Genomic DNA, 20201 nt, shown 5'->3' on the forward strand with positions numbered 1-20201 from the left:
GTTAAAAACAAATTGAATCACTGATCTCTTACTTTGAGACTTGGTACATATCTTACCATTGTACCAAGTATTTCCAGTTGTCTAAAGGCTGTTTTGTATTGCTTATCAATGTAAATTATTAGTTATAATGTACAATATCTTGTAAAGTATTTGTACAAATGTTCCTTATCTCTTCCTTCTCAATACTTGTCCCTTACACTTACACAAAGCCTTCACTTGTGGTAATCTTATCTCTTGTACCATATCTTCATCAACCTCACGATCCTCAGTAAACTCTTCCTTATATTCCACCTCCACTGGGACCTCTTGTAGTGACCAGATCTTCTGCTGCTGTCCAATCCTGTGTATTAAGGGTTATCGTAATAGAGAAGAAATGTGGTATGTAAATGAACTGATGAGTTATTGTACTTGTGTTTGACCAACAATTAAGGACGGTGGATTTAAGCAACACTAAAACGTCACTAACTGCCAAATCAGGTTGCTTGATTTCATTGTACCACAGGTCTTAAACAACATACTAAAAATATGTGACCGGATCTGCAAAATCCCACATGTTCACACATTTTCAAATTCCATTTTTGCACATTACTTGGGTTCTATTTTACAAGTACACGCACAGTAGGGATATAACACTTCTTATTGTTTTACTGTGATTTAATATCATGGACTACTCCAGCTTGTTTCAGTACTTTTTATTGATGTGCTATGGTCCCTACTCTAGTTGAAAATTCCAATTATTTTTGTGTACTTGTTTGTTAACTTTTTTTGTATATAATTATTATGACTGGTGAACCCACGCATACTGCATCTAAAATGGCACTGTGCATCCCAGCTATATCAATTATTGTATGAAAAGTGAAGTACCAGTTGTCAGCTATGTTCATTGAACCCATTACACAGCATTTCAAATCAAGAACTGTTCAAAAAGCACCTCTGCAATCCACGCATACCAAAAGAAAGAAATGGTTTCCTGCACACCAGTTTATTGCCTGAAAAGTGAAGTATCCATTATGCTTCGTTGTCAGCTATGTTCAACCCGTTACACAGCAGTACGAATCAAGAACCGTTCGAAAAGCACCTCTGCAATCAAAATAGCCATTATGAAAAATACGGACAATTTCCGTTACGAAGGCAAGCCATCACGTTCTACCGCTAAATCGACACTTTGACAGCGAAGATGAATGGGACACAAAGGAGGACACTGGTAAGTCCATGAAGAATGCATTGTATGTACTGCGGTATGCCAAAAGGCACCCTCTTTGGCTGAAGCAACATTGAATAGTTAAAAAATCAAGCCTGTAGCTTTAGCTGTTGTTTTGTCTGAAGGCATCAGTCAGTTACTCAGTCAGTCAGTACAAAATTCCATTATTAAAAAAAAAAAAAATTCCATTGAAAGCATTTCAGGTCAATCTGAAGGCTTGTTTGAGCTTACATGTAGTTTCATTTAACAATTTTGCCTCATTGTCGTCAGGGAAAATTGAGGCTGGTTTTTGGGTGATGTTATTTTGTGATCCACGCCTACTCCTTTGTGGTCCCTACTATACAGTACTATTGTACTGTATGATTACATTTCCTTTATCTACAAATGTACATACTGTAGACAGCCAAAGGATGGTCAACTGAAGTTTCAGCCCAAAAAGCTGACAACTTTAGATGCAGCGTTACTAAGTGGTAACAACAGAATGATTGATTTGTACTGTGATTGTACGGACAATTAACTACAGGTGTTTAATTAAACTACCATAGCTTACAAATACAGTCTTATATACGGAGTTGTAACTTACACCACAACATTTTCAATGAACAAGTGAATTGCTTGGTAAGTTGTGTGCTACTGGTCCTTCCAATGACCATGTAGGACAAAGTCAAAAATTGGAGAAAAGATAAAGTGAACCACATGTCTAACACAATCTCAAACTTCTCTTTCTTTATGGAACACAACAATAACAAGGTTTTGTTGTTAGCACTTTCCATCATCACTAAACAGATGCTTAAAAATTTACAGAATTTTTTAACCAGGCTTGCGCCCACAACCGGCCTTTGGCCGGCTGTGGGCGTACACCTGGTTTACTAAAATTGTTTTCGTAAAAGTGTGTGTGTGTACCTATCTATCTACCTATCTACCTTTGTCCGTACGTACCCACATGAGCAAAATCGTTTAATAACAGTAAAAGCAGCTTTTACGTAAGAAGTAAAAGTGAAATGAAGTCTGTAGTAAACTTCTGCACAGGTGAACTTTGCTCTGAGGTGGTTTCTTTTCGGCAGACTGAAATACGGGTGTGGTGACTTTCCTCAGAGTACCTTCCCCTTGAGGTTTTCAGGCATTTAGCAACTGAAAAACAACGGTGCAGGCCTCGTACACTACCAGGAATAGCCTATCGCTTCGAGTTGAAAGGGAGCGTATCCCTTACGTATGCGAACGAAAATGAAGAGCAGCTTTGAGGCTTTGTCGAGAGAATTTGTGGGAAAAAACATGTTAGTCACACTATAAAACAGTTTAGAAGATAGTTCTGTGTGTAATATGTTGGTAAAAGCGGTTTGTGTAACAAACGCTTCCTTAGCAGTGCATAGCAACGTAATTGAACGAATTACGAATATTTCATGAATTACAAAATACGAGAATTAGCTAATAATATTATGGCACAACCCAAAACTACCCTATTATAAAGTAGTAATACATAGTTGGTTAATTCATAGTAGTATATACTGTCTAGTTAATTCCAGATGAGTTAGCTAGCTGCATGGCGCCTGGTTTTTAGAAGTAGCACAACATCAACTTGTTTTCTTTCATAATTCTAAATTATTGTACCCTTTGTGTTTAATACATTTATCAGGCTTGAGCAAACATCTCGGATTATTACAGATCCAGTCACAAATGTTGTAGCATTTCTACATAACAACACATGTGCAACTTTATTGTCACAGATGTTTTAGCCCAACTTATTAAAAGGATGGTAACATGAGCGTAAATTGGATGGCTGCAGGTTTGAGGCTATCTAGGTCCAGTCATGGATTTTTTCTCCTTTCTGCAACTTTTCAAACACACCTTAAGTAGCTAATGTCTTAGTAGCTAAAGTCTTTGAACAGGCTGTAGGACCAGGTGTCCTACAGATTTTCAGCACTTGTGCTGTAAAGCTTTAATAAATTTTTTTTAAAAATGACACAATGATCCTCAGATATTAACAACCATAACATTTCAACCATACAAGTTGTGACAACTAATAATGTTTAAGCCTATCCCCTGTACTGACTTAACACATTACACACACTGTAACAACACACATGCTTGTAATATACCGAAGGTGGCTTACTTACCACAGATCCAGACATGAGGAACTCAAATCTTTATGTTGATCCATCTCAGAACTATACATTTTGATCTCATTCCTCTAACTGCTCATGATTGTCCAGTAGAGGTAGTCTACATGATGGCAAATAGATGAAATAACGTGGATGTCTGTACGTGTGTACAGTATAGGAGTACATTTAATAGATGTATACACACTGTATGGTTATTGTTTTCAAAACAGAGAATATGCAGAACATGTATCACTCACTCACACACACAGCACACTCACGCATGCACGCACGCACCCACCCACATACACAAACACACACATATTATTACAACATACTGTAATATACATACCTGTTGTTGTTGATTACCCTCTTACAGTCTTTGTTTACTATTAGCACACAACTCATTCAGTTTCTTCCACCTCTCTTGTAGAGTGACTATCCTCACACCAATAGCCTTACTGGCATGGACTTGACGAAATGTTGTCGATGTCCTTCTATCTGGTATTCAACAACTTGATGTTTTTGTTGTAAGCTAATAAGAAGATTGTACTAACACACAGTTAGGATATACACACTCAAGATGTTAAAAAGTTTAGATAAATCATTAATAAACTGAACAACTTCACAATATTTTCTTACTATGGACTATTTGTGTATGTAGTGTATGTACAGAATAGAGTACAATCATATTAAACAGTGTTACAATAGACTAATTCACTAGAATGGATAAAACATCATGGATGAAATATTTAAAAATTATAAAAGAATTTGTAATTTTTGAGCACTTGTTTTGCAATGAAGAAAGGTGACAACAATATAATTTTGTTCCCCAACACAAGAGGAATTTTAAATTCTTTGTTTCATCTCAGTGTTCCCAAGGAGACGTAAGATATCAGCATTAGTCTGTCTTGTATTGAATGAGTGATTCACTCTCTTAAATTTTCACCTTTACCCTGGTTGTAGCAACGGCTTTGTCTGCTTATAGAGAACTCGATGGTGTAAATTGCATCTCTGTATAGAACTGCATTTACAAGTTATGACCATTTCATTAAGCACCTGTAGTTTAATTGCCATATTGTCACTGTACAAATCGATCTTTCTGTTGTCACCACTTTGTAGTGTTGTAGCTTCACAAGTTCTCTGCTTCTAAGGCAGAAACTTTGGTTGACCATTCCTTTGGCTTCTAGAAAATTTAAATCTGAAAAAAAAAATGCACTAAAATGTGAAGTTCTTGTTGATCTGGTCACATTTAAATACAGTGGAACCCCTCTAAGACAGACACTACTGAGGAAATATATCCTTTATATGGAGGTGTCCCTATTTAAGGGGTTTTCTAATATTTTATTTTAATGCATGAGACTAGACCAAGTGGTGGAGCAAGATGAGTTATGGTACCATGTGAACCAGATATGATCAGTTTAATAGCAACAGAAGTGATGTTATTGATCATGGGTTACCTGTGGTGTGTGGCCTCTACTACACTATCCAGACAATTACTGAGGTACCACAAAAATGTTATACATGCTCCCATTAAGACTTGTCCAGATTACTCCATATTTGATTAGTACTCAAGATGGTTGGCTATACAGTTTATCCTGTAGTGCAGTGTATTCTTAAAGTACACCAGCTACTATTATCAGAACACCTGGGTAAGAACATTAATAGCAGTACACCTGTACTTGAAGTATATTCATATGGCTTCTCGTAACTTCAGCGTTTTAATTTGTCTCACACTTTGTAGAACTAGGTAATACAGTGTTTCTACATTAAATGATGTAGTTCGATTGATACAGCTGAGAGATGATAAGTTGTTATAAGGGACAATAACACTTGTGTGGTGGGTCAACTACAAAATTGTTTGTGTAAGTGAATTTGATCATACAGATGACACTGTTCATTAACATTACACAGTTCTGTTCAATTACTCTAATAGAACATACAAAGTTGACAAAACACTCTAATAGAACAGTCACTATAAACACTACACTACCTACCCTGTATTCCACATCAGTGTGGATAGCCTCATGCCTCTTTAGTGCAGAATGTACGTCACATCCATTATCCAGTCCATCAAGTATTTGTGTCATGTCTTCCAACCAGTTCTCTCTTAGTGATGACTTGTAGGCAAACTTCTCTGCTAAGTGTTCCAGTTCTTCTTGTCTACATGTAAACACACCAGGAATACTGTAATGGTGCAATAACCCAAGCCATACAAGTGCTGAAATCATACAAGTGCAACAAGAACTTAGTGCATTTTTATGTAATTAAGAAATGAACAACAATTCTCACTTCCTTTTACAGCCTGCTAAAATAGCAGCATTAGCCCATTGTAGAACTGAACAGGCTTGTTTACTACAAGTTCTTGTCAGTGCTACATTCATGACAACATTACAAGTTTGTACCAGCTGTTAGAGCCTGTCTGATGTGGCTGTTCGTGATGGGAGTGTATAAACAGTGGAATGGACTACTGGAATAGTGGAATACTGGAATGATTGGATTGAATTTTAAAAGTTCAATATTATTTTTACATCTGAATAAGTACAACTCCTCCCCTTATGTAAGTAAATAAATAGTATACTTCACCTCACCATTACAAATGTAATGTACTGTAAAGTCAGTTATGAACATGGGAATACCAAGAAGACACCTAACTTAACCCTTGTTCCTTTTTTTTAAAAAAAAAATTCTACGTTACTAATTTATAATTTGTTATGGCTTCGTACATGGAAACTCATGTATTTTACTGCATACTTTTACATCATCCATAACTCATGTGGTGTCACCTGCATCAGCAAATGGATACACCTGTACAATCTGTATAAAGTAAAGTTTGGAAAAGTAAGCTGCACCACGTCAAAACAGAAATGTGTGACCGATTCGTTCTCAAGGCTATTTTACCTGCTACAAAGAATCAATGTGTGGAATCTCCCATGAAAGATGCTTTGAACTGCAACGCAAATGAAGCAGTGTTATCACCAAATTATTGAATGTGATTCACTCAATGAATTTCTGATTACTTACGACAACCAAGGCTGGACCTACTTATTATTTTATGCCTAATTTTGTAATTATGTATACTTGTTCCTATTGTTGTACTGGAGCTGTGATGTTTCAGCTCCCTGGGATACTATCAGCAACAAGCTGCCTATCCCAGTCACAAATCAATCAATCAATGAATCAATGAATCAATGAATCAATGAATCAATCATTCAATCAATCAATGAATCAATCAATCAATCAATCATTCAATCAATCAATCAATCAATCAATCAATCAATCAATCAATCAATCAATCATTCAATCAATCAATCAATCAATCAATCAATCAATCAATCGATCAATCATTCGCATCAGCTGCAGTCCAGTGATATGCGAGCCACTGAAGTGGAGAGTCGTCATGAAATCTGTTACCAGTTTGTCAGAGACGGGAACAATGCAAGACAAGAGGTGAGAAGAGAGAAATGGACTTTACCGTAGTTGTGATGAGTCAAGAAAAGAATTTTCTGAGTCTGGTCTTTACACTAGCTGTGGAAAGATCTAACGACAAATTAAAACTGGCTAAATGTAGAGCTGCAGAATTAGACTGAGATGATGAACAACATGATGACATGTGAAAAATTGCAGAAACTATTGAAGCAACACAACTAGATGAACTTGACAAATTGTTTACTGAAGGTGATGCGCACGGTTTGGGAGGGGTACTCAAGAATATTTTGGAAATGGATCATAGGAAACAGAGAGATCAGTTTCTTCATGATCAAGCTACAAACAGTAAGTGCTGCTTATTTACCAGTATACTATTTCAGTGTAGTATACTATTACCAGTATACTATTTCAGTGTACTTTGTCATAATAGCCTGTGGGAAAAAGAGTAATAATTGGAGTATGATAACTATCAGAATTGGTAATCTGTTGATTTTGCCTGTGCATTGCTTAAAACCATTTGATAATTTCTAGCATTAGCTGTGTTTACGTGAAGCCCAGCTGCTTACGAGGCCTCAAAGAGTTTTAAGATTCTACAGTTACCTTCACAGATCACATTAGTCACACACAGGAACCTTTCTAGGGCTACCAGCAGACGCATTGAAGATCAGATGGCTAACTCCACGATTTACAAAGAGTGTGTGAAGGATGGAAAGAGAGAAGATGGAGTATTAATATGTGATGAAGTGGAGGTAGCTTGCCAGCTCATGTGGAATTCTCAAAGTCAGAAACTTATGGGTTTCATGGCAAAGTATGTAATGGGAATCATTTTGTATTCAACCATCTGTTATTTTACAACTTGGGATTTACTACAAATTGATGTGTATGTCTTTTAAGACTTTTGTAAGTAGTTCTTTGTCACTTATCCAGGATACTTTGTATCACCTTTATGCATATCAAGCTCAGCTGTGAGACGTATTGCAGGAGGGAAACTAGATTCAGTCCATCATGTTGTGCACACCCAATTCAGCAGTGTGTTGCTCCACACCACAGTGGAAAGCATTGTAGAGACCAAACCACTACTATTATTGAACTACCCTTAGTAAAGAAACAATACAATAAAGTACACAAACCATCATAAATATTATATATTTAGAATCTTTACCTCCTTCAGGGTACTATCAACATTACGAAGCATTGGTATGAATGTTGGGTGTGGGAAGTACATGAAACCGAGGTCACAGGACTTTAGATAATTAGACTTATCTTTAGAGTTAATCACTTGTAAAATTGTTATTTCTTGGGAAATGTGATCTTTTCTACTAAATGGTGCTGTGTTAATATCATAAGTGTAACATTTCACAGAGTGCAGCTCCTCCAAATCTATAATATATGTCATCCCCATCCATTGACATTACTACCGGTGCTTCATCACAGTCTTCACTTTCCTTAATGAGCGAGCTTTTCCTTCTCTATCATCTTTCTTTAATTTTTTATTGGCTTTGCCTTTTGTTGATGCAGTAGGCGGTGGCTTAGTTTCACTCCTTCCTCGACTACTTCTGGGTGTGCATTTCTTGGCGTTCCTGCCCAAACACATTTGCTGTAAGTTTCTGATGCTTGGCTCATGTTCCATTGATTCACCTAGAGCCGTTCTATTCACCATATCGATATTCTCTGAGGTGTTGCGATTCACCTTTATTCTTGTCGAGCTTCTTGTTGCCATGTCTGTAGTCGGGACGATTTACAGAATTTTCCGTTATAGTATGGCACATTCCGCTGCAATAATTAAAGTGAAGCCATAGCACTTTATGGGCTCATTTATATACATTTATACTAGCGTCGGATACTCTTCCTAAACACTATTATAAACTATTGGTTCCACTGTATAACATAATCTAACTAGTACAATTACAAAGTAAACAGTGAACAAATCTCATGACACAATGACATCACCCACAACAGATACTTACCAGGTATAGTAATAGTATAGGAGTAACCATTATCCCCTATCATCATCACCATGACAACACCACATACTAGTACTCACTCACTAAAAAACTCCCCAGAGCTGAGTTGAACACTGCTGCAGCCTGTACAATGACAGGTTACCATGGGAACATCATGATCAACAAGAACTAACATACATCATTTCCTCCTACTGCCTTTGTCAAGATGACGGCAGATGAGACAGGAGGAGGCATACACCCGACAACCAGTAATCTACATAGCAACTAGTTATTAACAGATTAACATGATCTAGTTTACCCTTGTAAGAATAGTGGGTTGACCAGGGACATTAGTCGTAGTGACTCTACCAGTAGGGAGACCAGGCAGGGAACCAGGATTAGCGTATATGACTGGACAAACAGGTACATCCTGATATTCATCATAGCTTGAGTGAGGTCCTAGAGACAACTAATAACACCTAATGACTGCAGTTAGCTACCTCTGTTCTCATTGACATTCCACTGGTTAGGAATATTGCCATCACTGAAATGTACTTTACCGTCACCTCTGGCTTTAATGGACCTTGGATATATAATAGTTGACTATCACGTGCAGCAGCTCCACTCTGCTTACCTCCTTTAGCTCCAAGCCAAGGCCATAACTTAGCCCACGTGATTACACACACTACGCCAAGTAAAAACCAATTCTTTTTAATCCTTTGTAACATATTAGCAGCCAAATGACATCGTGCTGTGCGCTCTTCCTTGTCATCTGCACCACCTGTCATCTACTACCATGTGATCAAAGCCGTGTGGTACCAGTAACTTACTAGTTCTAAATAGTGCACACAATTGTTCTAATTAGTGCTACTAATGAGTTTGCAGCTGTGTTTGTATTATGTGTGTTGGTTCAAAGAAAGGGATTTTAAAGTGGTTTCGTCAAGGATGGATATCTGCTTTCGGTTCAGCTTTCAGGTACTTTCATTGTAGGCCTACGTAGTTAGAAATGAAAAGGTTTAATTGATGATCTTTCCCTGCCATATTTAGGGTATCACAGTAAAATCATTTTCACACCTAATTTTTCAAAGTTTTCCCTGGGGAAGGGGACCCCATGTGCTTTGCACACTTGTAGTAATCCTCTCTAAAACCATAGATAACTCGATAATCTATAACCCCCCATTTTAACTTACCCCCACCCCCAGCTTAACAATCTGGAGGATTGAGCCCTACATAGTATCAATAGTTCATGTTATGGACTATTGATAGTATAGATTCATGTATGTCTGCTGTTGTATGGCTGCCAATGGTTGGTTTAGTATCTATTGGCCAGTGTTGTACATACACATCAATTAACATCAAATGAGGTTTTCATGAACAATTGTCCCTACCCATTGTAGGGTGGTGGTAGCTAGTGTATAGTCTTGCATAGCCAGACCCTATTTCTCCGAACGGCACTTATCGATTGGAAATTATAAACGCCTGCTCCGAAAGGGTCTGGGGACTCTACAATAGAATAGTTCTGCAGGCAGATCACTGTGTGATAGTAACGAAGCGGTAAGCCAAAGAGCTCTCGTAATACTAGACTCAAAGCAGAGAGCATTTCTCTTTAGCTACAACTTATAAGTTACATAACAACCAACACCACAACATGGTTACAATCAATCATATTACTGCATGCGACTGCACGTAACTGTTCATAATTATGTAATAGTACAGTATTAACTGGTCGTCGGTCAATTCTCGACATCCTCCGGGGCAGGGCCAAGGATCTCCTTGCTCCATTCAGATATGTTTTCCTTGGCCTTAGCAGCAGAACGTCTTATTGGGCGTTGTGTCATCAGTGGTGGATGTTCATCATCATCATTCTTAAGTTCTGTAACAGTCTCATTCTCACCAGTCGATATCTCTAATGGATAAAGTTTAGAAATTGGTCGGTTTGTTCTTCCACTATTGGTCTTCACTTCTACAGCCCGAACATATCCATCGTTCCCCTTGATCAGCCCCTTGATCACTGCCATTTTCCAAGTAAACCTAGGTGAATCATCATGTATGAGCACCACATCTCCAGTTTTAATTGTTTGAGGAGCACATGTTCCCTTCACCTTGTAGAATTCTCTAAGGGCAGTGAGATACTCTTGCTTCCAGCAACCTTTGAAATGTTGAAGTATCTGGGCTTGATGGGTGAAAGCTTCACGGATTATTGGGCCAGTAATGTAGTCTGGATCTGTAATATCTTCCTCACTAACTTGTTGATATGGTAATGCTCCAATCCTCCTTCCATATAGTAAATGTGATGGACATAGTGGTTCTGGATCGTTCAGATCAGTTGAAGTGTATGTCAGTGGGCGATCGTTCAAAATGGCTTCAATTTCAACGACAATAGTTTGTATTGCAAGCAGTGATATAAATGTCCTCCCGAGCACCTTCTTGAGGGTGGTCTTGGTAAGCCCAATGAGCCTTTCCCAAAAGCCACCATACCATGGTGCTCTTTTGGGTATGAACTAGCTGCCATGTTGTCCCTTGTTTAGTTAGTTGTTCACTAAGGGTAGTAGAGCTAAACATCTTCTCGAGTTCCTTTGCAGCTGATTGATAGGTGGATGTGTTATCCGAGATCATGAGTCGAGGAAGGGACTTCCTGCCAACAAACCTTCTAAATGCTTGCAGAAAGTTCTCCTCTGTTAAGTCAGTTACAACTTCCAAGTGTACAGCTCTTGTGTTGGCACATGTGAATAAACATATGTACACTTTCTGTTCTCCTCAGTTACGTACAAACAAAGCTCCTGTAAAATCTACTCCCGTTACACTAAACGGTGCAGCACACAATGTGTGTGACTTGGGAAGTGGAGGTGCCTCTGGTACAGAGTATGGCCTTCCTGAAACCTTTCGGCAAATTACACATTTCCTTACTAAATTTCTCACTGTCTGACGAATTCTAGGTATCCAATACCTTTGGCGCAGAGCTGTGATAACACTGTTTACTCCACTATGGAGTTGGTTGACATGAGTCATGTTGATGATTAGGCTTGTTAGTGAATGCTTTGTTGGCAGAAGGTAGGGAAATTTTGACAACTCACAAAGTGGTGCATTGTGAATTCTTTCACCGCATCGAATGAAGCCATCCTTGTCCAGAAATAAATGGAGCTGTCTCACAAGTGACTTCTTCTTTCTAGAATTAGATTGTAGATGTTTGACTTCTTGATGAAAGTAAGTCTGTTGGCAGTTGTAAACCCACTTGGATAGAGAATTGTTTATTTCTTGGGTGGAAAGTATTCCTGTGAGGCGAGCATTGGGATTCTTAGTGTTGTGGATAAATCTTGAAAGGTAAGCAGTGATTCTTAGCAGCCTTGTCAAAGAACTGTAATTGGAAATTGATAGAATCCTGTGCAGGCCTGTCTGTTCAAATGACATTGCTTTATCATTGACCACCTCATCAATGGTAGGCTCTGTCTGCAAATGTGATATTTCAGTCTCATTCTGTTTCCACTGTGGCCAACTTGATTGCTTGGTAAGCCAAGATGGACCGTACATCCAAAGAGAATCATAAAGCACTTCACTATCTGTTCCTCTTGTTAAGAAGTCAGCAGGATTATCTCCAGTAGGACAGTAATTCCACAGTGTTGGTGGGAAAGTCTGAGTGATTTCCTGGATGCGATGTGAGACAAATTGTAACTTCAACTGTTTCTTGCTGGAAATCCAATGCAACACAATTAGACTGTCTGACCATATATGGATTGGGATATCATGATAATGGCCACCTAAAGAGGTAATAACAAACTTGTGGCTACAAGAGCTGCCATAAGCTCCAGTCTTGGGAGAGTAAGTTTGCTAAGTGGTGCAACTCTTGTCTTTGCAATAAGAAATGTTGTGTGACTACCATATTGAATGTATACCACAGCTCCATATGCCTTGAGACTGGCATCTGCAAAGGTGTGGAGCTCTTGAACTTTGTCAGAGTCATTGTCCAAGGGAAAGTACTGTCGTGGAATTGTTACTTGAATTGCCTTCTGTAAGCTGTCTACTATGCTACTCCATTTGTCCTTCATTGTGGCTTCCAGTGGTTCATCCCAATCAATGTTCTTCTCCCAGAGTTCTTGCATTAACAGCTTGGCACGTATAGTAACTGGAGAGAGAATGCCCAGTGGATCAAAGATCCTGGATGAGCACTGTAAAACTTTCCTCTTGGTAACACCTGAATCAAGAGTAGAATCAATTGGCTTTGGTGAAAAGCTTATTCTGTCTGTTGATAAATCCCAGCTTAAACCTAGCATGTTTACTATCTTGTTAGAGTCAGCAATTTTCTCTTCTTGTACAACAGCTTGTAGTTGGGGGCTGTTAGAAGCCCAACTCCTCAAATTAAAATTTGCTTCTGACATGATAGCTCTTGCTTTCCTGAAGTATTGCATGACATTCTCTTCAGTAGCACCACCTGAGATAATGTTGTCAACATAGAGATTCTTTCCTATGTTTTCAGCTATTTCAGAGTCTTGATTTTTGAGATGGAGTCGAAGAGTGGCATTCAACATAAATGGTGAACTGGTTGCTCCAAATGGCACCACTTTGAAACGATAAGTGTCAAATTCTGATTCTGGGTCCTCTGGATTTGACAGCCACAGGAAATGGGTAAAATCTCGGTCATCATGATGGAGTTGTACGTGTAAAAAAGCTTTTTCAATATCTGTAGACACTCCATACTTGTGGATGCGAAAACGTAAAATAATCGAGCAGAGATCATTGATCAAAGGGCGTCCAACTTCCAGGCAGTCATTATGACTTGGATAATTACTCGACATTCCGCAACTGCAGTCATAGACTATGCGAATCGGGGTTGTACTAGACTCTTTCTTTACATGGTGGTGAGGTAGGTAATGTGCTTGACCATTACCCAGAAAAGGTGTCTGATCAATTGCTACTCTTTCTATGAACCCTCTTTTCTCTTGTTCTTTGATGATTTGATCATAGGTTCTCATGAGGTCTGGTGTGCCTGCTAGACGTCGGACTAGAGATCTGGTTCTTTGCTTGGACACCTGATAATTTGATGGCAGTGGTGCATGGTCTTCCTTCCAAGGGAATTTGACCACGTAAGACCCATTGTCTTGTCGTGTGATTGAACTATGCAAGTAAGTGTCCATGAAATGGTCAGAGTCTTTCTCAGCAGGAAAAGTTCCACTGGATTCAATCATCCAAAATTTCTCAAGTGTTTGGTCTTCATTTACGTGATTACCCTGAATAGCAATGTGCATGCTTGTGATTTCATTGCAATGATCTGAGACAGCCAATGGACCAGAAAGAAGGTAGCCCAGCTTGGATTGTACCGCTGTAGGTCCATCTCCTCTCACAACATGATCTTCCACAATTTTCCAATAATAATCAACCCCAATCAATAATGATATGTCAAATCTGCTGTGGCTTACCATTGAATGTGCTAATGTTAAATTTCTCAAGTAAGGAAGTTCTTGTAACTTTGAACTTGAAATGCACTGAAGTGGGGCAGCAATCTTAGGAACTATCAACACTGACAGTGGAATCATTTCACCTGTGTTACTGACAATTCTAACGGAGGCCACATCTAAATACTGGGGTGACATGGCATCAGTTCCAAAGGAAGCCAGAGAGACTTGCTCTTGTCGAAGAGGTGTTAACTGTAATGTGTCTGCTAACTGTAATGTGTCTGCTAACTGTAATGTGTCTGCTAACTGTAATGTGTCTGCTAACCCTTTAGATATAAAGGAGCGTTGGGCACCTTCATCAAATAGAATGTTCGCAGTAGCACTGCCTACATCAGAGATAACATTAGTCACTGCAGTTTTAAGTAAGCAAACAGAGTTATCAGGGTTGCATAACACGAATGTTTGAGAATCAGTTAAAGCTATTGTGGCTGCTACAGGAATGGTTTCCTTTGGCGTTTGATTAGATTTTGCTTCAGTAGACTTGCTTGAACTATCCTCCATAGACTGTTGTGGCTTTGTACTGACAGCATTACAGATGCTAGTGTGGTGTTTATTGTTGCATTTCTTACAGCGAGCATGAGAAGTGCATTGGCTAACTCTGTGTTTGCCCAAGCAGTTGAAACAGAGTCCTTCCCTTTTTATGTGTTCTAACCGTTTCTCAGTGTTGACAACTGCATTACAACTATTTGTAGTGTGTATGCCCTTACAATAGACACATGTAATCTTCATAATTGGCCTACTGGTACCTTTATCTGATCTGTAATTCCTGTGGTGGTCAGCACTTCCAGAACCAGTATGTAGGGAAGCTGTAATCATTGGTGGTGTATCAAGTGGGCAGGTAGTGGCTGCTCCTTGCTCAAGTATTTGAATCTCTCTTAGCAGTGCCTCTTGGAGCTGATCAATGCTCCAATTCGAATTGTTTTGCTCCCTTGCTAAATTATGTCTGACCTCTGCTGGTAGTTTGCCCCAAATAATTGGTATCAATAAAGCACCATATGATTCCTGAATTATGCCCAAGGAGAGCAACCCTCTAATGTGACCCTCAATAGTGTCATAAAATGCTCTAAGATCAACCATTGCATTCTTTGGATTGGGAAGATTCAGCAGTGCCTGCATGTGTGCATTCTTAACCTTGTCTGTTTGTCCAAATCTCTCTTTCAATATGTCAATAGAATGAGAATAATTCGCATCAGTGAGCGGAAAACCTGCCACAGCTCTTGCAGCTTCTCCCTGTAGCTGAGCTCTCAAATAATTAAATTTCTGCACTCCTGATAAGGTAGGGTTCAAGTCCACTGCTGCACTGAAGGAGTCCCAGAAAGTTTGCCAAGATAGAGGTTCACCACTAAAGGTTGGTAAGCTCAACTTTGGAAGGCGACTGACACTGCTCTGACTCATCGTACTTCCATGACTGCTACTGTTACTTATCTGATTCTGAATCACCTGACCATCCTCAGACGGGTTTATCACATTGTGTGATTGTTGCGCTGGCAAGAAAGGTTGTGCCGACAGGCTAAGACTTGGGCCTTGACTTGAGTCTTCATGTCTCATTGGGGTGTGTGGCTCTGTAGGTATGGTCGAATATGTTTTCCGAGTAAGAATTCACTTCATTTAGTCCAATCTTTCAATAATAGTGTCTTGGATCTCGTCAGCTTCATATACATCCTTTTCAAGTTCCTCTGGCTCTACTATGAGCACTGAAATTTTCTCGTCCAGCTCTCGAAGTATATCTCTCTTCCGAGTAAGTTTCTCAAGGGATGTGCTCAAGGTAGCACGTTGTGAGTCGTTCAGTGGTTCGCTGGACTCTGTTATTTCGTCTACACTGTGGTAGAGCTTCATTAAGTGAGAGCGGTATGCTCTGCGAGACGCCTGTAAGTGCTTCAGTTCCGGGCCTCCATTGTTTCCGGAGTCGACAGTAACTGTGGTAAAGAGAATACAACAACTACAAGTTTCTCAGAGTAAATTTGCTTGCCTTCTGGGGTACCGTTCTCACTCCAAATGCCACGGTACCACAGCTTTTTCATAACGGGTTACAAAGGTAGGCGTAGCTAGCCGTAAGGCGAAGCGAATCCTGGTCACAGCACCAATTAATGTGTGATAGTAACGAAGCGGTAAGCCAAAGAGCTCTCGTAATACTAGACTCAAAGCAGAGAGCGTTTCTCTTTAGCTACAACTTATAAGTTACATAACAACCAACAGTACAACATGGTTACAACCAATCATATTACTGCACGCGACCTGCACGTGACTGTTCATAATTACGTAATAGTACAGTATTAACTGGTCGTCGGTCAATTCTCGTCAATCACTCCTGGGTAGGGGAGTGTTAATTGACCTGAACCACGAACTAAAGAGGTGACAACAACTGAGCAGGCGCTTATAATTTCCAATCAATAAGCACCGTGTGGAGAAATAGGGTCTGGCTACGTGAGACTTTCTTGTGTACAGGTTGTGTCGATCTTCATGTACATCAGGAGGTATATGGAATTGGGACTGAACCGTAAAATGTTATCCACTCAAATACAGCCAAGCTGTAAATAGGCGCAGCCTTCAAAAACCTGGGTCAAGAGTTGGGGCGAAGAAGATTACTAATGCGGCCTTTAAAACCCTATCATTACCACCACTTCTTGGCTGCTACCTTTGATTTCACAACTTTTCACCTAGAGAAAAGGCTGCACCTTTTTTATAGTTTAGCTGTTTTGTTTTTTTTTTGTTCTTTTTTTGTTTCACTTCTTTTGGAGGATTGGCTTTTACTACCATACAGACAAATTGATGATTGTTATTACAATCTAGCAGTTATTATTAAGGGTTAGGTGTTGTGGAGGTCCATGATTTGAACCCTGGACAACTTTGTTTTTGCTCCTTGCTGACTGTATATTAAGAGTACCTCAGCTCCATGATCCTACAATTGTTGGTTACTGCTCTGTAACTCGGCAGCTATTACTCCAATTTCTTTCAAACATACAGTACAGTGTAGTAGGGATCATGAAGGTTTTTCTGGTCTAATAATCATCCCAAAACCTTCCCTCCATGTCATCTTGAATTATTGGTTAGTATAATCAAACCCATAAATGCCTGCAGAGTGATCCCAAACTCTTCCAACAAATTTTGTGGATCTTTAAAATATATATTGAACTGAATTTTCTGTTGACTGTCTGACTGATGCCCCCAACCAAGTATATATCCTTTGTCCTTAATTGTGTCCCATCTCCACTATTGTGTAGTTGTTGATTTGTGATAACACGTAATGGCTTCAGCTGAGCTTGAGAGATGTCTGTAATTTCTGTAGTAACTAAACTGATTACAGAGACACTTCTCATGTTGTTCTTTACTTGTAATACTGTATAACGGCAGAACATGTCTGAAAATGATGCAGAATGACCACTCCACTTCTCAGTACCGTATGATACAAAATTTTGGCAGGAGAAAATTTTTTGCAAATTTGGCAAAATGATTTCAATTCACCAAAATATTCTAAATAGACAGAACGCAGTATGACACAAACATTCGCCAAAATATTATCTGCCAAATTCACCATGAATTAAGTTTGTCCCATAAACTTTTGTTACAAGGAATGTTTCACCGTTTTGTGTATTTGATATTGTCCTTAACATACAACACTTTTAGTTACTGTTATTGTACACATTTCTTGTAGTGGAACTATCAAATAGTTGTCATATGAGATCATGTTTATATTGTGGTCCATTAGTGGAAATTGTGGTTACCTTAGTGTACACAAGAAATGTTTGATTTACCTACTAACTGATTAGGTGATTGCATCATACCATCAATATGTAAACAATTGAGCAAACATCTTTTCAGGCGTTCAGTGTTTTGTATGGCCCCCCATTTTACGAACTCTATCCACCCAGTACGGCTCACCCCTACTGGAGGCCCCGCCATATGGCGTACACCACACTGGGCAAAGGCTTCCTTCCTTCCTCGGTCACTGGGAAGTCAATCTATAAGTTGTCAAACGAGCAAACCCGTGATCTTATTAGTTAGGCAACAAAACCATTTTATTACACACATTGTTATTATTGAAAGAACTGAATCTGATAAAAGAATTTCTACCAATTTTAAGCACCATATTTGGTTGTGCAATTACGTGTAGCAGTACATCAGGGCTATAACACAAGTGGTGATGTTGTCTGGTCACTAACATCATTTGGTGGACTATGAATATTGTTAGCTTGACATGCTCTGAATTAAAGAGTTGTGATCATTAAAAATGGTTGACATTAGTAGCCATTTCTTGCACACCGTGTTTTATTTCTGCATGTCAAGTCCGAGATCTGCTCCCAGTTGCACCTCAAGCCCGTCTCTGTCACAAACACTCTTAACAGCTAGTTTTAATTACTTAGCAATCAAATTCAAACAATATGGACTTCAAAAACATAGCCTAATAGTATTACTAAGTTCAGCATAAGAAGTGTCAAAGCTACAACGTGGTGGATCACATGTCACTGCTCTTCTTCAGATCACGTGCCTTACAGCACTCTTTCACAGTCCAGTTGATATATATCACTTGTTTGTGTAATTATTAACTCCCAAAATTATCCATAAGCTGGTTATGGGACTGAAGTTTTACTGTAGGAAGAAGGGAAAATAATATTTTTAATATCAACTATTAAATTGTTATAATAGAATATCATCATACACCAAAAGGACAACTTCCTTGTAACATAGCTGAATCCTCTGCTGAACTCTGTACACAACACAGGGTCTTCGGGTTACTAAATTCCATAGAACCCTGTGCCTTAAAGTCTAAGACCTTCTTCATGTTTATTATACACACTAACACTGACAACACATCACCACCTGGAAATTAATCTTAAGAGATGTAGTAACTGTTTCTTTCTACTAATTAATGCTACATTTAGCAGCTGTCAAGAGTGTTAAGGTACAACAACTACATAAAGGGTCTAAATAAGTTATGACTACAGACCACAGGGGTCTACATAATATAGTAACCCAATCGTCCTGTATTGTGTCACCTCAGTGAATATGTAGCTGACTGCTGTAATACTACTCGTCAATATATGACATGTTCACAAAAGATTTTCTTGTTGTAGTGACTGGTCAACCGAGCACTTAATTTAATTTTGTCTTGTAATTATTGTTGCTATTGTTTTTGTTTTTTTACATGTACACACACCTTGCCGTGCCCACAAGATCTCATTTGCTTGATCTTACTGTGGTCACATGAGACCGAGAACTAATAATGTATTGTATGTATCATCTTATTACTAATGATGGTTCTCTCTCTGGTGACTATACTATTACAGTATTATCTCAATCATACAATTGCAAGTACAGTGAAACCTGTCTATTCCGGTCATCATAGTTCATTGAGGAGGTGGCTGCATTATACAGGTCACTTTGTACACAGTTGGCACATGTTGGGATTTTTATAATGGCCAGTTTAGACAGGTGACCTCTTTATGCAGTGACCTGATTAGACAGGTTTCACTGTGATTTTTTCATTACAACTCGATGGTTGTAAATCTGATATCCGTTTTATTAGCATACCTTAATCATATGATCGTCACATATTGTTGCTTTTTACACTTCATCTTCATGGTGTTTAGCTCGATTTCTTCCAAACCACAAAAGGTTTGAGGTTTGATAGTTAACCTACTACCTACATAGCAATTTTCATTAACAGTTTTACCCTGTACACCTGACAAAATATTAGTGTTGATTGGTTGGTAATAACTCCACAACTGTTTATCTTGTAACTTGTTACCAAGATTGACCTTTAAGTGTGCGAAAGGAAAGAGAGAGAAAAATGAAAGAAATTAAAATGATCTGTGAAGGTTTTTGTAACTCTTGAATGCCTGTGGCAATTATACTCAAACTTGGTACATGGACTATTGAAGGTGAAGAGCATTTCCACAGCAAAAATTGTCTCATTTCATAAAGGCAGCACGGACGAAAATTGTGTCCTATCAACAACCACTGGTGTGGCATGCTGGCTTCCACATGACACACTACCGTGTGTCTTACAACACACACACACACACACCACTCTCTTCCAAATAAAGCCCTGTTACATTGTCACACCTACCCAGTGAAATATTGTGTG

At 38.9% G+C, this 20201-nt stretch overlaps 2 protein-coding genes across 9 annotated transcripts in view; one reads left to right on the top strand and one right to left on the bottom strand.

Annotated features, from left to right (window-relative positions):
• The window catches only part of LOC136238916 (sodium/bile acid cotransporter 7-A-like), a 51003-nt gene extending 41482 nt beyond the window's left edge, over positions 1-9521 (bottom strand). For 2 of the 5 annotated variants that reach the window (XM_066029574.1, XM_066029572.1), the window contains exons 1-10: positions 9304-9521; positions 9170-9252; positions 8989-9128; positions 8868-8943; positions 8775-8813; positions 8694-8729; positions 5295-5460; positions 3650-3832; positions 3316-3421; positions 204-340 (exon numbers count right to left, since the gene is read on the bottom strand). In XM_066029574.1, coding sequence (XP_065885646.1) covers positions 5371-5460; positions 8694-8729; positions 8775-8813; positions 8868-8943; positions 8989-9128; positions 9170-9252; positions 9304-9457 — 618 coding nt within the window. In that variant the 5' untranslated portion in view covers positions 9458-9521 and the 3' untranslated portion in view covers positions 204-340; positions 3316-3421; positions 3650-3832; positions 5295-5370. Of the gene's footprint in view, positions 1-203; positions 341-3315; positions 3422-3649; positions 3833-5294; positions 5461-8693; positions 8730-8774; positions 8814-8863; positions 8944-8988; positions 9129-9169; positions 9253-9303 lie in introns of those variants that run through there. The other 3 variants (XM_066029575.1, XM_066029576.1, XM_066029577.1) reach the window with 3 other exon arrangements.
• LOC136238918 (uncharacterized) overlaps positions 1-20201 on the top strand; it is a 51052-nt gene that overhangs the window by 29170 nt on the left and 1681 nt on the right. The gene's annotated exons all lie outside the window — the stretch shown is intronic.

This window comes from Dysidea avara, chromosome 11, assembly GCF_963678975.1.
Source record: "Dysidea avara chromosome 11, odDysAvar1.4, whole genome shotgun sequence".
Taxonomy (NCBI): domain Eukaryota; kingdom Metazoa; phylum Porifera; class Demospongiae; order Dictyoceratida; family Dysideidae; genus Dysidea; species Dysidea avara.